The 17438-nt window shown below is 42.8% G+C and overlaps 1 protein-coding gene across 1 annotated transcript; it reads right to left on the bottom strand.

Moving 5' to 3' along the window:
- Positions 1-78: 78 nt before the first annotated feature.
- On the bottom strand, positions 79-11357 carry tmco6 (transmembrane and coiled-coil domains 6). The gene is made up of 13 exons (XM_014199916.3): positions 11051-11357; positions 10555-10658; positions 10311-10426; positions 5470-5656; positions 5245-5349; positions 5011-5102; positions 4753-4869; positions 4360-4474; positions 3978-4158; positions 1693-1793; positions 1256-1423; positions 910-1035; positions 79-296 (listed from the first exon to the last, which is right to left on the bottom strand). The coding sequence occupies exons 1-13, from the start codon at positions 11139-11141 to the stop codon at positions 273-275; spliced, it is 1527 nt and encodes a 508-aa protein (XP_014055391.3). The 5' UTR covers positions 11142-11357; the 3' UTR covers positions 79-272.
- Between the last annotated feature and the right edge of the window lie 6081 nt (positions 11358-17438).

Here is a 17438-nt window from a genome sequence, read left to right on the forward strand (position 1 = left end):
TTACTGAGTCACTCACACGCACACATGCACACCTGCTGTAGTAATCGAAAGAAAACAAGAGGCTCCAAAGACATCACATTCTGTTGGTATAATTTGGCATTTTATTAAAGCAGTGTAAAAATAACACCCTATTGATATCCAGCACATATTTACATTTGAGCATCTTCACATAACTTAATAAAAACTTGAAATGTACTAGTAGGTTTTCTGAGTAGACCTGTTTAAAACATTTGGAAGTCTTGGTTTTGTGGCACTCCCGTTCTGTAGGCTCCTCACGGGGATGCAGAGGTATCCACCTTTAACAACAAAACAAAGCATTAATAAATGTCTGTACCTTAAAACACATACACTGAGTAGACAAATCATTAAGGACACCTGCTCTTTTCATGACATAGAATGACCAGGTGAAAGCTATGATCCCTTATTGATGTCAGTTGTTAAATCCACTTCAATCAGTGTAGATGAAGGGAGGAGACAGTTAAAACACATTTTAAGCCTTGAGACAATTGAGACATGGATTGTGTATGTGTGCCATTCAGAGGGTGAATGGGTAAGACAAAATACTTAAGTGCCTTTGAACGGGGTATGGTAGTAGGTACCAGGCACACCGGTTTGTGTCAAGAACTGCAAGAACTGGGTTTTTCATGATCAACAGTTTCCCATGTGTGTCAAGAATGGTCCACCACCCAAAGGACATTCAGCCAACCTGACACAACTGTGGGAACCATTGTAGTCAACATGTGCCAGCAACACCTTGTAGAGTCTATGCCCTGACGAACTGAGGTTGTTCTGAGGGCAAGGGAGGGATGCAATTTCAATTTTAGGAAGCCGTCCTTAATGTTTTCTACACTCAGTGTATATGTATACCCAGGTACACACACCCGGCCTGTGTGAGGGCAGAGTGCTCACCGTGCAGTGTGGGGGCAGGTGATGTTCCAGCAGGTGTGTTGCTCTGAGGCGGATAGTCTCCTGGTTGCTATACTGGATGGCTTCCAGCACGGGGAGCCCACTCTGCCTCACAAACTCCTCTGCAAGCTGAGAAGAAGCACTGCTTCATCAACGTCATCGTCTAGCTGCCTGTGCTAGTTTGTTTCTGCCAGATATGACATTTACAGCCCCTTTCTCCATTCATTAGACAGCAGATAAACAACGCAAGACTGCACATTAAACAGTGTTTATGGCTAACAGCAAACTATGACATCTGCATGGCAGGCAGCCATCTTTAGTTTGGTGGGGTGTTGGGAGCCTTCCCTACCTGTGGGTCACTGGCCATCAGCTGGCCCAGCACCTCCAGACTGAAGGTCACCACCTCGGGGTCAGCCATCTTGAGTGTGGCACAGAGAGCAGGCAGCAGGCCAGCTTGAGCCAGGTGGAGACAGTATTCTCTCCCCTGATGGGCAATGTTACCCAGAACCCTTAGCACCTGGTGGGGTGAGGAGGGAGAAAGATTTTAATTCAATCAAAATGTCACATCCTTTCCCAGACCCGAGTGAAACGGCTGATGTCTGTAGTGTATGGCTCAGTGGATTGGAACAGTGGATGGAGAAGCATAATGCTGCCCACATCAACGTTGAACGGGCCAAATAATACTGGAAAAAATGTGTATTAACAGTAAGTTGTAAGTCACCTTCTAGGGAAGTGATGGCTTGACAACAATGTTACCACTATGAACAGAAGCGTCAGTGCACTGACCATGATGTTAATGCCGTGGGAGAAGGGCAGGAGCTGGATCAGAGCAGGAACCAGATTCAGATAGAACAGGGCAGAACAGAACACACTGGAGTCTGCAGCAGCTGATGGGGGGACGAGAGGAAAGAGATTCATGACCGGTTATCAGCTGAACAAGTATTCAGACCCTACATAAATATTCAGACCCTTGACTATGAGACTCAAAATTGAGCTCAGGTGCATAATTTTGCCATTCATCATCCTTGAGATGTTTCTACAACTTGATTGGAGTCCACCTGAGGTAAATTCAATTGATTGGGCATGATTTGGAAAGGCACACCTGTCTATATAAAAGGTCCCACATTTGATAGTGCATGTCAGAGCAAAAACCAAGCCATGAGGTCGAAGGAATTGTCCGTAGAGCTCAGAGACAGGATTGTGTTGAGGCACAGATCTGGGGAAGGGTACCCAAAATGTTTTGCAGCACTGACGGTCCCAAGAACACAGTGGCCTCCATCATTCTTTAATGTAAGAAGTTTAGGAAGAGTCTTGGTGGTTTCAGAGCTGGCCGCCTGGCCAAATGGGGGAGAAGGGCCTTTGTCAGGGAGGTGACCAAGAACCCGATGGTCACTCTGACAGAGCTCCAGAGTTCCTCTGTGGTGATGGGAAAACCTTCCAGAAGGATAACTATCTCTACAGCACTCCACCAATCAGGCCTTTATGGTAGAGTGGCCAGACGGAAGCCACTCCTCAGTAAAAAGGCACGACAGCCCGCTTGGAGTTTGCCAAAAGGCACCTAAAGGACTCTCAGACCACTAGAAACAAGATTCTCTGGTCTGAATGCCAAGCGTTACGTCTGGAGGAAACATGGCACCATCCCTACGGTGAAACATGGTGGTGGCAGCATCATGCTGTGGGGATGTTTTTCAGCGGCAGGGACTGGGAGACTAGTCAGGATCGAGGGAAAGATGAACGGAGCAAAGTACAGAGAGTTCCTTGATGAAAACCTGCTCAGGACCTCAGACTAGGGCGAAGGTTCACCTTCCAACAGGACAACAACCCTAAGCACACAGCCAAGACAACGCAGGAGTGGATTCTGGACAAGTCTCTGAATGTCTTTGAGTGGCCCAGCCAGAGCCCGATCGAACATCTCTGGAGAGACCTGAAAATAGCTGTGCAGCGACGCTCCCCATCCAACCTGACAGAGCTTGAGAAGATCTGCAGTGAAGAATGGGATAAACTCCACAAATACAGGTGAGCCACGCTTGTTGCGTAATACCCAAGACGACTCGAGGCTGTAATTGCTGCCAAAGAAAGGTCCTTCAACAAAGTACTGAGTAAAAAGTCTGAATACTTATGTAAATGTGATTTCAGTTCATTTTTATTTTGTTACATTTTCAAACATTTCAAAAAAAAAAACTTATGGGGTATTGTGTGTAGATTGATGAGGGGGAAAAAACGATTTAATCAACTTCAGAATAAGACTAACGTAAAAAAAAAGTCAAGGGGTCTGAATACTTCCCGAATACAATGTACCTAGATGTAGTAGGCTAATGTTAACTAGCTGGCTAATTGTTGCCCATGAAAGGAAGTTAGGTTAGCGAGCAAGCATTTTAGCCAGGTAGCCTAAGACAACAACTAAAAGTGTGTACTGTATGACAATATCATAGACTGTTTCAGCAACATGAAAGAGTGGAGGATGGCATTGGCGTAGGGTGAGTCAACATGTTTTTTCTACTTACGCAGACAGAGAAATCAGTGCCGTGGACCGCCACATGACATTTATCTTACGTTGATTGGACTAAAATCTTTTTGAAATCTTTTTGGAATTTATTCTGCCACTGTGTCTTCCTATTGTCTCGGCCTTAGGCCTATATATCACGATGTCAAGGCATATGAACTAACAGGTTATAGAGCAAACAATGCAATTATCACCAACACATAGGTTGTAATATGGCTTTTTTATTCTGGCTTGCATCCCTAGTGATTTTACCCACACACCGCTACTGCCCTGACTACGTGACCAGACCAGGAAAAACCTGACCAGTTACAGTAATGCTGTAACTTTCCCTGGCCATGTCAAATAATAAATGTGTCCCGTCAAAGGACTTACTTAAATCATGTTTGAATGAGTTGACATTTATGATATGTATATAACACAAGCATTCAATATGGCCGAGCTCCAGAGTGTAAAGGGAGTGATGTAATACCGCTGCTGAAAATATGATCACTTTATATGACAAGCCGTTATCTATACAGATTTATAACACAAAACAGATGTACGAGTCAATTCCCTCTCTATCGCTCACCTGTGAGGTTGTTGAGGACCCAGACGCTCTCTCTGGCCAGGGCTGGGTGGGTCTGGAGGAAGGCCTGAGGAAAAGCACACAGAGCAGCCAGGAGACGGCTATCGTTTAGCTGGGGCTGCAGGGCCCCCAGGGGCCCAGATAACAGCAGGTTCCCCACGCAGCGCAGCAGGGGCCAGATTAACTGGAGAGGAGAGAGCGAGAAAGGACGGCGGGGATGTAGATGACAGGAGCCTAGGTTATCTACATTGCCATTCATCTCATCAAATTGCTTCCTTGCGTTCTGGTACAGCTGGTGTCCATCAGCCACACAGTTACAACACATGTACTTGCATTGTTTGGAGGAGTAACTTTGAAAAAGAGTTTGGATTCAGCGACTACTCACCAGCTCCATTCCCTCCTCTATACTTCCTTTAGCAACAGCACCACCAAGTGTCACCAAGAGGGAGGTGCAATGTAGAAGAGTACCTTGGGCCACCAGTGCCCCATTGTCCACGTTGCTTTAGACAAGAGAGCAACAAACAGACAAAAGAATCACACAGTGCCACCACATTGTATCCAGTATAACAGTACCATATCCATGGCAACCACAAACAGACACAGTAGCTGGTCCTCCTGGGTGACACCCAGGTTAAGGTGATATAGTGTGCATCCCAAATTCCCTACAAAGTGCCCTACTTTTGACCAGGACCATAGGGCTCTGGTCAAAAGTAGTGCACTACATAGGGAATAGGGTGGCATTTGGGATGAACCCTGATTCTAAGGTAAAGTGTCTGACCTGCAGGCCAGGTAGTGCAGGCACCAGGCACACTCAATGACTGGTCCCAGGCCAAACTGAGAGTCAGGGGTCAACACTGAGAGGAGGTGAGGGATCAAACCAGACGCCAAGACTGCCCTACAGACAAACGGAGAGGAGAGCATAGCCCTGACTTCAAAGGGATCTCTCAACGGCATCTCTGAATGGTGTCTGACGAAGTTTCCATAGTACAGTATAATATTCTCTCTCAGTTTAGCTACAACCATGATGTTAATTTACGGGATGATTCTCCCTATGGCGTAGTTCGCTGAGATGAGCTGGGAGAGGGTGAAACCCACTGCTTCAACCACTGCCAGGTTAGTCCTGTGGATCTACACACACACACACACACACACACACACACACACACACACACACACAAACACACACACACACACAACGATTAGAGTGTGTTATAAAGGAGACGATGGCAGGTTGGTCGATTGACAGACAGTACAGAGGTTTGCAGCTGACCTGGATGCAGCTGTTCAAAGCAGGTATGATGCCCTGAGCTAGAAGCATATCTCCCACATTCTCGCTGTCTGGACACATGTTACCCAGGGTGTAGAGACACAGCTCCTGTAAAGAAACACACCCGCACAACACATACAAAAGTGAGAAAATACATATAGTGTAATACTTGACTAGGCTGTTTGATAAGGCTGTTGTAAGGTACTGTGTATGAGCTGCGGGACTGACTGTGAACTTGGGGCTCTGTCCAGAGAGGAAGGTGATCAGGTAGGGTGTGGCCTGTCGGAGCCTCAACGAGTCCACCTCGCTGTGGGGGGAGTGGGACAGCTCGTGGAGACAGCGGGCAGCCTCCAGACGACACTGAGGGTTGGGGCCACAGAGGTTAGTCACCAGGATCGCAATACTGTTCGGCTGCCTGAGCACAGATGGGAAGGACAGACAGAGACGAGAAATTAAAAGCCTATACTGATATATACAGTCCCTTCTAAAAAAACTATTGGATTCCTTCACTATTTATTGTGTTACGTGGGATTAAAATGAATTTCATTGTCATGTTTTTGTCAACAATCTACACAAAATACTCTGTCAAATCGGAAGAAAAATAATATATTTTTTAAGATAAAAAAAATAAAAAAGTATAACTAAAATATGGTTGTTGCAAAAGTATTCAGCCCCTTTGTTTAGGCAAGCCTAAATTGGTTCAGTGGTAGAATGTGGCTTAACAAATCACATAAGTTACATAGACTCAATCTGTGTGAAATATTAGTGGTTGACATGATTTTTGAATGACTAACACTTCCTCTTTCCCCCCCATACATACAACATCTGTAAGACCCCTCAGTCAAGTCTTGAATTTCAAGCACAGATTCAATTACAAAGACCAGAGAGTATTTGGAAAGCCTCATAAAGAATGGCAGTGATCGGTAGATGGGTAACATAAACAAATCAGACGTTGAATATCTCTTTAAGTGTGGCCAAGTTAACAACACCTAGACACATCAAAGATGCAGTCTTCCTTCTGAACCGAGCTGCAGGACAGGAATGAAACTGCTCAGGGATGTCACCACGAGGCCATTAGTGATTTTAAAAGTTCAATGGCTGTGATGGGAGAAAACTGAGGATAGATCAACAATAATTACCTAAATGAGAGTGAAAAGAAGAATACAAATATACAGAATAAAAATACTCCAAAACATACGTTTGGGGCAACTCCAACACAACACGTCACTGAGTAACTGCCTCCTTATTTTCAAGCATGGTGGTGACTGCATTATGGTATGGGTATGCTTGACATGGACAAAAAATGTTTCAGGATAAAAAGAAAACAGGATGGAGCTAAGCACTGGCAAAATCCTAGAGGAAAACCTGCTACAGTCCGCTTTACACCAGCGACTGGGAGAGGAATTCACCTTTCAGCAGGACAATAATTTACAACTGGAGTTGTTTACCAGGAAGACAGTGAATGACCCTGAGTGGCCAAATTACAGTTTTGCTTGAAAATGTATGGCAAGACTTGAAAATTGCTGTCTAGCCATGATCCCCCAAAATCTTGACAGAGCTTGAAGAATTTTGAAAAGAATAACAGACAAATATTGCACAATCCAGGTGTGCAAAGCCCTTATGGACTTACCCAAGAAGACTCTTCGGTATAATCGATGCCAAAGGTGTTTCTAACATGGGGGTCTTCCCTGTGGCTCAGTTGGTAGAGCATGGTGTTTGCAGGGTTGTGGGTTCAATTCCCACGGGGGGCCAGTATGAAAATAAATAAAAAATGTATGAAATGAAATGTATGCATTCACTACTGTAAGTCGCTCTGGATAAGAGCGTCTGCTAAATGACTAAAATGTAAATGTATGTATTGATCCAGGGAGCTGAATACTTATGCAACGACTATATTTTAGTTTCAGGGCTGCCAACTTTTGAAGAAAGCTTGGAGATTTGCTATGTGAATTTCATTGCCCCCTAGCACAACCCCTAGAGGGGGAACATTTGTACTGTTTTAAAGCTAATTTCCTGCAATTCAAACGTACAGTATTTTGACATGGCTTAGGCCCATGACCAGGGTGGATTTGTTTTTATTCATAAAAACCACAGGTCGGGTGTATTCAGGATGCTTTGAACATTAAATGAACACTCAAAATTGGACGACTTTGAAATGTAATGTTTTTTTTTTAAAGTGGTTTGACACTTTATTCAGACTAAATAAATTAGATAGGGAGACAGGCAAATGCTAGAAACAGTGGAAAGGTTGGAGGCAGGGATTGATCCCTGTTTTCAGTGTTACCACTACACCAAGGCTGTGCACAGAAAATAGTCATGGTTGACGGCAGCGGTTAACCAAATCGTAGATTGCAGTCTCCTTGTCCATACTGTAGACTGCTTTCAAGGTAAGGACAGAAACATTTTGTATTTTATAATTTGGGTGATCTCTCTCTTTAAAATAGGGCGGGAGGAAAATACTGCTTGCTCTCCAGGAGGGTTGGCCACCCCTGATTTTTGTTTCCCAAGTGCTGGGTGTTTGAAAATGTTCTTCTTATAACACTTCATTTCTCAACATCACCGAACCTTCGAGAAAATCAAATGAATATCAATATTCAGGTGGTTTATACCGACTAGTTGAAGATCCTTGTCATGATCTTACTCTACAGAGACAAAATATGATGCGTTTATGACTTGCCTAGCATGTGCACAATACTAAAATGTCAAATTATTTAAGATTCCTGGAGCACTTAATATCCAATGCTTATTTGTATGACTTATTCAAAACTGTCCATGAATGGCTGCAAAAATACATAGCCTCATAATTAATTTTCAAAAGACAAAAGGTAGGCATATGAGATAGAAAATGTGATTACACTGGCAAAATTGGGAAGAAGTGGATTAATAAACTAAGCGTGGGGAATAACAGTAGTGTTCTTTCTGACAAGCACAGTAATTACCCTAATAATCTCCTGAAGACAAGATGACTGTAGTGGCTTCCTTTGCTCTTTACCATAGCCACTGCCCAAGCCTGAAGCGGGGTTGTTTGGTACGCATACAGTCCACACTCAAGGTTTCCAAACGGCCAAACATTCCAATGAGATCCAGGGATATGGTGCAACAAAAATGTTTATTCTTCTTGTATCGAACAAAAAAATTATTATCCAATCAACTTAAAGCATAGATGACTTGATATGGAAAATACATAATATGACCTGTTTGTATGTCTGTATGGTCAAAAAACTATACCGCTCCCACGTCTAGCAAGGACTCCTCTCCCTGAAGGCCCAACTTCCTGCCTTTATCCTAACGCACTTACCACAGTACAATGAATGGGCAAGAGGGGAGGAGAATAACTAAGTTACACTAACAACAAAGGAATACATCTCAATCAGGTAAATATAAATCATAAAGGTACGTACCTAATATTTCATCATATACATTAATATATTTACACAAATGTACATGGAGCTCTGTATGTTCTGTCTTTAATACAAATATGTCCAAATCGGCTCTAACAATGACAAATCTGCCCCTACAGCCTATCAAAATGATGTTTCTATTTATTGTCCCGCCTCTAGAATCAAACTTACACTTTTGGGTTCACAATCTTTTTGACAAAATGATTTTCATAGTTACAAATCAGGTCACCAAATTTCCCTGCTAAAACGTACTGTAGGTCTGTCTGCTGCCTTTTCGTTGTGACAGCCTAAATGCCAATCACCAAACGAGGGGGACTAATGCAGCTGTGAATTAAATCGACTTTAGTACATGCTGTCAAAAGGCTGCATTCTGCAATAGGGACGGGAGCAAAAGCAACCTAATTTTGTTGACAACACTGTACATAAAACAGCACTACTCTTGTTACAGTTTTATAAACTCAGCGGAAAACATTCTCTCTCTCCATTCAGCTCCACTCTAATCTTGAGGGGCGTTTCTTTAAAACATGCATCCAATCCCCTTGATCCCTTACACAATGTGACACGTTCACAGTGCTGTGGCAAGATAGGACAATGATACAGGTTCCGCTCCTGATGGTAAATTGCAGATGCTCCAATTTCAAAACGATTTGGAGCACAGTTGAAAAGTTAACACGCTGACAATAAAATGGACGAAATATAAAAATAAAAGCAGTACTTTTCAATGCGTGAGATATAAGAGGTGTACCGGGAGAAGAGGGTCAAATGCGTGTCTCAGGCCAATGCGTGAGAGTTGGCAGCCACATAGTTATTGTATTTTAATTCATCTTTAAAACCTCTTAAGGATAGGACCCTTTCGCCCCCAATTTTTGCCTAAAATGACATACCCAAATCTAACTGCCTGTAGCTTAGGACCTGAAGCAAGGATATGCATATTCTTGATACCATTTGAAAGGAAACACTTTGAAGTTTGTGGAAATGTGAAATGAATGTAGGAGAATATAACATATTAGATCTGGTAAAAGACAATACAAAGAAAAAAACATGTGTTTAAAAAAAATAAATGTGTACCATCATCTTTGAAATGCAAGAGAAAGGCCATAATGTATTATTCCAGCCCAGGCGCAATTTAGATTTTGGCCACTAGATTGCAGCCGTGTATGTGCAAAGTTTTAAACTGATCCAATGACCCATTGAATTTCTGTTCAACATATTGTATCAAGACTGCCCAAATGTGCCTAATTGGTTTATTAATAACTTTTCATGTTCAAAATTGTGCACTCTCCTCAAACAATAGCGTGGTATTCTTTCACTGTAATAGCTACTTTAAATTGGACAGTACAGTTAGATTAACAAGAATTTAAGCTTTCTGCCAATATCAGATATGTCTATGTCCTGGGAAATGTTCTTGTTACTTACAACCTTATGCTAATCGCATTAGCCTACATTAGCTCAGCCGTCCCGAGGGGGACCCACCCTGTAGAGGTTTTAAAAATGTGACATTACGGAGTATTTTGTGTAGATTGTTGACCAAAAAATGTGTTAAATACATTTTAATCCCACTTTGTAACGCAATACAATGTGAAGAAATGTACACACACAGACAGAGAGACAGAGAGAGAGACAGAGAGAGAGAGAGAGAGAGAGAGAGAGAGAACAAGACCTTCATACTTGATAAGGATGAGGTGGGCTGAGGGGCTTCGGAGGGCTTTCCTCAGCGCTCTTAGGTCAGCCTCTTTCTTCACAAAGTCCCTGCCGTGGCGAACCATCTTGAACAACTCTACCACCTAGATAGAGAAAGAAAACCAGAAAATAATTTCTGTTAATACTCAGTAGTACCCTTCAATTAACAGTTGATGTGCTTCTCTGCTGGGTTGCTGACTATAATCTTAATCTCTGACAGTGGTTGTTATACCTGATCGCTGGCCAGTGTGTCCATGGTGCCATCCTCCTCCTCATCATCATTCAGCAGGAGTCTCTTGCTGACCAGCTGGCTGTCCTTCCGGGCCCGTCTCAACTCTACAGTGAGAGACCCAGCAAATCAACATAGAGCAATGACAACAGTAACTGCACAGTGCTTATGTGGCATATTGTACTGTAGTGTGGCATATGTAATAACTACAATGGAGCGGTTAGTTTGTCATGTTAACACGCAGCCCGCGCACGTAACATCACTACTTGGAGGCCAGGAGATTCCACCACCATGCACGATTTGTACGGCTCCATGTACTTTGAATAAATATTAAATACGTTTAAGGAGAACAAGTGTTTCTAAAGTGTTGTATTCATTTCACAATAAGATACAACAATGTTATAGAGAGAATATATTGACAGCGTAGCTTGTCAAGTCTAATCACAGCTAGCAAGCTAACGTTAGTTGGATAACGTTAGCCAACATTCAGCTAGCTCACCTTTTTCATGTGCTCGTCTCTTGAACTTAAACTCCTCCAAGTCGCTGCCCTTACGTCCAGCCTTGTGGCAGACTGCGTTCAACCTCCACATTTCATCTATCGACCAAGTTATCCGTTTAATTAGTTAAATAGCTACGTTAATAGGCCATATGCGCTAGCATTTGATCTCGTCAGACAAGACTGTTGACATCATCTTCTTTGCCGGAAAATTGGATACATTAATGTTATTACACAATGTGCGCATTTCCACCTATCGGACAGGCGTGGCATGGTCCATCTTCAGGAAAGCTCCTTCTTCTATGAGTTTTATGGCGGACTACACCAAAAAAGGTGTATTACCGCCACCAACTGGACGATTTGAAACACCCCCAAAAATAACAAATAAATAACTCCATACGTAATAATGAAACTAACTTCATCCACCCTAATATAACATAGTACATTGCCAAAACAAACAAACTCCCACTTCTTCCTTCTTTTAGTTCTCCATATCACCCTTCTCTCATGCCCAGTGTACACTAGCATAAGTCGCCGCGCGGTGAAACACCGCGATGCAGAGAGGGCGGGGACCATTGGGCGGTGCTAAGGTGGATGGAAGCAAATGCAAAACATGTACAGTTGAGAGGAATATGTTAGCGATTATGCATATTATTTTTATCATAAAGTTAATTTACAAAAATTGTGATTTTGGGGGCAGCAGCATAGCGTAGTGGTTAGAGCATCAGACTAGCAACCAAAAGGTTGCATGATCGAATCCCCGAGCTGATAAGGTACAACTATGTCATTCTGCCCCTGAACAAGGCAGTTAACCCACTGTTCCTAGGCTGTCATTGAAAACAAGAATTTGTTCTTAACTGACTTGTCTCATTAAATAAAGGTCAAATATCAACAAGAAAAATTGTATGCTATCAGTATGAAATTGTAATTCTGGTTGTTTTAGGGACTCCTGAAACAACCAGCAAACCAGGCTGTTGTCTTTTAAACAGTGGATATAAAGAATATAGCTAGCTGAAGCATTTACTGCAAAGCTTGCCTTTTTTTATTGCCATGCAATGCAGATAGATGAAATAACATAGCTGGCTAACTATTTTCTTGCTTATTGTGCAGTGGAGAATAAAAAATACCTGTATGCCTATGGATGTGTAGCTAGCTATTTAGCTGATCTGTGTATGGACCCTAAAACATTTGGTATACATATTAGTTCAGAACCTAGCTATAAATCTCAGCTATCATAGCCAGTTGTATCAACTTCAAAACAGTCTGAATGACATTAATGAAGCCTATGGATTGAGTAGAATATAATATAACTTTGTGCCAAGGATGCAAGTCGTATATACATGTAGTTATTACCATGCATGAGATACCCACATTGTAGCCTGTACATGTAATATATTCACTGATCATGTACTCTACCTTTGCAAATAAAGGTGCAGTTCAGGTATAATGTCTTTGAGATTATTTTTCAGTCATATCCAATACCAGGAGTATCAAATTCCAGTATTTGAATGATGCTGTGTCTGCATGTATGTATTACAATTATACACTTCAGCAGTGTTTACACATTGTAACTACATTGTAACTATGCAATAGACTAGTAACATGATTTAACTAGTTAAAGGCTGATTTGTAATTCATATATACTGCTCCAAAAAATAAAGGGAACACTTAAACAACTCAATGTAACTCCAAGTCAATCACACTTCTGTGAAATCAAACTGTCCACTTAGGAATCAAACTGTCCACTTTGGAAGCAACACTGATTGACAATAAATTTCATATGCTGTTGTGCAAATGGAATACACAACAGGTGGAAATTATAGGTGTAACAGTGTAGGTTCCGTCCCTCTCTTCGCCCCAACCTGGGCTCGAACCAGGGACTCTTGCACACATCAACAACTGACACCCACGGAAGCATCGTTACCCATCGCGCCACAAAAGCCGCGGCCCTTGCAACGCAAGGGGAAACCCTACTTCAAGTCTCAGAGCGAGTGACGTCACTGATTGAAACACTATTAGCGCGCACCACCGCTAACTAACTAGCCATTTCACATCGGTTACACTCACCCCCCTTTTGACCTCCTCCTTCCGCAGCAACCAATGATCCGGGTCAACAGCATCAATGTAACAGTGTAGTTTCCGTCCCTCTCTTCGCCCCAACCTGGGCTCGAACCAGGGACCCTTGCACACATCAACAACTGACACCCACGAAGCATCGTTACCCATCGCGCCACAAAAGCCACGGCCCTTGCAACACAAGGGGAAACCCTACTTCAAGTCTCAGAGCGAGTGACGTCACTCATTGAAATGCTATTAGCGCGCACCACCGCTAACTAACTAGCCATTTCACATCGGTTACATAGGCAATTAGCAAGACACCCCCAATAAAGGAGTGGTTCTGCAGGTGGGGACCACAGACCACTTCTCAGTTCCTATGCTTCCTGGCTGATGTTTTGGTCACTTTTGAATGCTGGCGGTGCTTGCACTCTAGTGGTAGCATGAGACGGAGTCTACAACCCACACAAGTGGCTCAGGTAGTGCAGCTCATCCAGGATGGCACATCAATGCGAGCTGTGGCAAGAAGGTTTGCTGTGTCTGTCAGCGTAGTGTCCAGAGCATGGAGGCGCTACCAGGAGACAGGCCAGTACATCAGGAGACGTGGAGGAGGCCGTAGGAGGGCAACAACCCAGCAGCAGGACCGCTACCTCCGCCTTTGTGCAAGGAGGAGCACTGCCAGAGCCCTGCAAAATGACCTCCAGCAGGCCACAAATGTGCATGTGTCTGCTCAAACGGTCAGAAACAGACTCCATGAGGGTGGTATGAGGGCCCGACGTCCACAGGTGGGGGTTGTGCTTACAGCCCAACACCGTGCAGGCCGTTTAGCATTTGCCAGAGAACACCAAGATTGGCAAATTCGCCACTGGCGCCCTGTGCTCTTCACAGATGAAAGCAGGTTCACACTGAGCACATGTGACAGACGTGACAGAGTCTGGAGACGCCGTGGAGAACGTTCTGCTGCCTGCAACATCCTCCAGCGTGACCGGTTTGGCGGTGGGTCAGTCATGGTGTGGGGTGGCATTTCTTTGGGGGGCCGCACAGCCCTCCATGTGCTCGCCAGAGGTAGCCTGACTGCCATTAGGTACCGAGATGAGATCCTCAGACCCCTTGTGAGACCATATGCTGGTGCGGTTGGCCCTGGGTTCCTCCTAATTCAAGACAATGCTAGACCTCATGTGGCTGGAGTGTGTCAGCAGTTCCTGCAAGAGGAACGCATTGATGCTATGGACTGGCCCGCCCGTTCCCCAGACCTGAATCCAATTGAGCACATCTGGGACATCATGTCTCGCTCCATCCACCAACGCCACGTTGCACCACAGACTGTCCAGGAGTTGGCGGATGCTTTAGTCCAGGTCTGGGAGGAGATCCCTCAGGAGACCATCCGCCACCTCATCAGGAGCATGCCCAGGCATTGTAGGGAGGTCATACAGGCACGTGGAGGCCACACACACTACTGAGCCTCATTTTGACTTGTTTTAAGGACATTACATCAAAGTTGGATCAGCCTGTAGTGTGGTTTTCCACTTTCATTTTGAGTGTGACTCCAAATCCAGACCTCCATGGGTTGATAAATTGGATTTCCATTGATTATTTTTGTGTGATTTTGTTGTCAGCACATTCAACTATGTAAAGATAAAAGTTTTTAATAAGATTATTTCATTCATTCAGATCTAGGATGTGTTATTTTAGTGTCCCCTTTATTTTTTTGAGCAGTGTATATAGAAATAGAATTAAGAAAATAGTACACTACATTTCCTATGCATCATGTAAAAACTCAAACTGGTTCATCTCAATATCTAATTTCCTTCATCTACATTGATCTGATAAACACAGGATAGGCGTAGTATTTCATCAAATGAGAATTAATTTCAACCAGTAGAGAATTTGAAATGATTAATTGAAAGATGTTAATTATCCAAGTGTTATAAATAGATGCATTATAAATATTATGATTTTAATATTATAAATACAAGTTCAATCTGTACTTCAATGCACATATGTTGTGCATTATAAAAACAGAGGACGAACGAGGTGGTGGTGAGAGAGGTGTAAAAGACAGAAAGGGAAAGAGGTATGAACATTGGAGCAGGGAAGGCAGCATATGATTAATGAATCACAGTGCTACCCTAATATTCTCTCAGTTCATCACAATTAGATAATAGTGTCTCTGTGATAAGAGAATTATCTAATAAATGTAAATGAATCAATAAAACATGATGAATTATTAGTCATACAGCAGGTTTAATGAATAATCAATGTAATGATCAATGTAGGGATCGATTAGTCTGATTAGTTCCGGAAAGTCCAGGAACCACTGGAGAGGGAAAGAAATGTGTGTATGCAATTAGTATAGAGAGATAGAGGGGCAGATGGTCAAGGGAGTGAAAGCTTCAAAGAGTTCTTGAACCTTGAGGGAAAAGAACTGGCTGAGCGCTGGATAGTGATAAACAGTATGAGAAGTCTATGGGGGATGCAGGTCACCAACGGATTGTGTGTAAATGCATGTGCGTAAGTAAGCAAGAACTATATAATGACTGTTTTGTTATCCTGACCTCAGAACGTTCTCTGAATAAAGCTACAGATACCTTTTGCAGAAAGCTGAGTCCTTGCCTAATTATTATAACCCATTGTCTTACAAACCTTGGGCATTAGTCAAGGCGAATTGATTATTGATTATTATCATCAAGATATTAAATTCTTTTAACAATTGGTCCTATTCGAGCCGGATTTCAAACTGCCGCTGTCGTTCCAAGGAGACACGGAAACCGTGCACGGGCGGATGAAATATCCGTAAATCAAAGACCTGGCCCTTTTCTGTGGGTTCTTTACAGGCCGGTGGCAAACTGGTACGCGACAGAGGTGGTGACGAGATTCAACGAACATTGAAAACCTCAGCTGCAAATTATAAGGTTAGTAGACTTTATTCATAGTTTTGGGGAATAGCACCTGTATGATTACATTAAATAAGGAATGAGTGGTACACCTGTAGGTCTGCATTACATGATGAAATGGGAAATACACCTGTATGTCTGCATTGCATGATGGAATAAGGGACACAATTGGGTGTTGGCATTTGATGAGAAAACGATTGTGGTGAATGAAAGGCAAAAGCGATTGATAAGAGTGAAAGCTGCATTGCATAGTGAAATGAGTGATACACCTGTGTGTCTGCATTGTATGAAATACACCTGTATGTCGGCATTGTATGTTGAAATGGGGAATACACCTGTATGGCTGCATTGCATGATGGAATAAGGGACACAATTGGGTGTTGGCATTTGATGAGAAAACGATTGTTGTGAGTGAAAGACAAAAACTATTGTTGTGAATGAAAAGACAAAAACGATTGTTGTGAGTGAAAGACAAAAACGATTGTTGAGAGTGTAAGGCAAAAGCGATTGTTGTGAGTGAAAGACAAAAACGATTGTTGAGAGTGTAAGGCAAAAGCGATTGTTGTGAGTGAAAGGTACTCTACGCTGAGATTGATGAATGTTATAGCTGGTGACCGGGGCTCAGAAGTTCGTGTGGAGAAAAATCGTTTTTAAAGGGAATCAAGTATTCTGCGCGAATAGAAGACAGGAATCAGTTGTAAATTCAAAAAATCTCATTGATGTAGAGGTTTTTAATAATGTACTCTGGGTGTTAGACGCTGAAATCGATGAACGTTATAGCTGGTGACCTGGCTTCAGAAGTTCGCGTGGAGAAAAATCGGTTTTAAAGGGAATCAAGTATTCTGCGCGAATGGAAGTTAGTAATTAGTTGTAAATTCAGAAAGATACGAATTCGAAAGAGAGACAGGGTCCGGAATCGACCCTGAGCAACTGTGGCCACTGCATAAAACTAAATTAAGTCTTATGGTGAGAACGTGATAACGTAAAAGGGTTAAGAATCCATAGGGGGATAGTCGGTACCTAAATACGGCTTTGGGTCTGATATCTTTGGGTGAAGTGAGACCTAATATGGCGGAGTGAGAAACAGATATTGGTGTCAAGTTACATGAAGCAACAGATAAATAGGCTATTAACTAGGGCTTTACGACCCCTGGAAAAGAGTTTATAGTTGCATGAGTATGCGACCTAATGTCCGATCAAGAGTCCCCTCTATAGATAAAGTTTCGAGAGAGATAGAGTGATTATGCTGGGGTGAGTGATTGCATGTGAGGTGTTTGTATGTCAGGATCGGTGTGGGGGATCAATCATTCTAGCAGAACATCTCTATATTGATAATTAAGGATATTAATAGGTGTTGTTACACATAAACGATATATTGATAAAGTCAAGAGACACAGGGAACGACGGGAAAATAAGAAGAACTTATTGTCGTATAGGTGTGT

This window comes from Salmo salar, chromosome 05 (assembly GCF_965601325.2).
Source record: "Salmo salar chromosome 05, fSalSal1, whole genome shotgun sequence".
In the NCBI taxonomy this organism is placed as follows: Eukaryota; Metazoa; Chordata; class Actinopteri; order Salmoniformes; family Salmonidae; genus Salmo; species Salmo salar.

What these genes read in the sequence shown, in the direction of transcription:
- tmco6 (XM_014199916.3), bottom strand. Translation starts at nt 11,141, where the DNA reads ATGTGGAGGTTGAACGCAGTCTGCCACAAGGCTGGACGTAAGGGCAGC. An exon ending in ACACACTGGCCAGCGATCAG is followed by an intron (nt 10,427 to 10,554) that starts GTATAACAACCA and finishes TTCTCTATCTAG; the next exon opens with GTGGTAGAGTTGTTCAAGAT. An exon ending in GCCATAGGGAGAATCATCCC is followed by an intron (nt 4,870 to 5,010) that starts GTAAATTAACAT and finishes GTTTGTCTGTAG; the next exon opens with GGCAGTCTTGGCGTCTGGTT.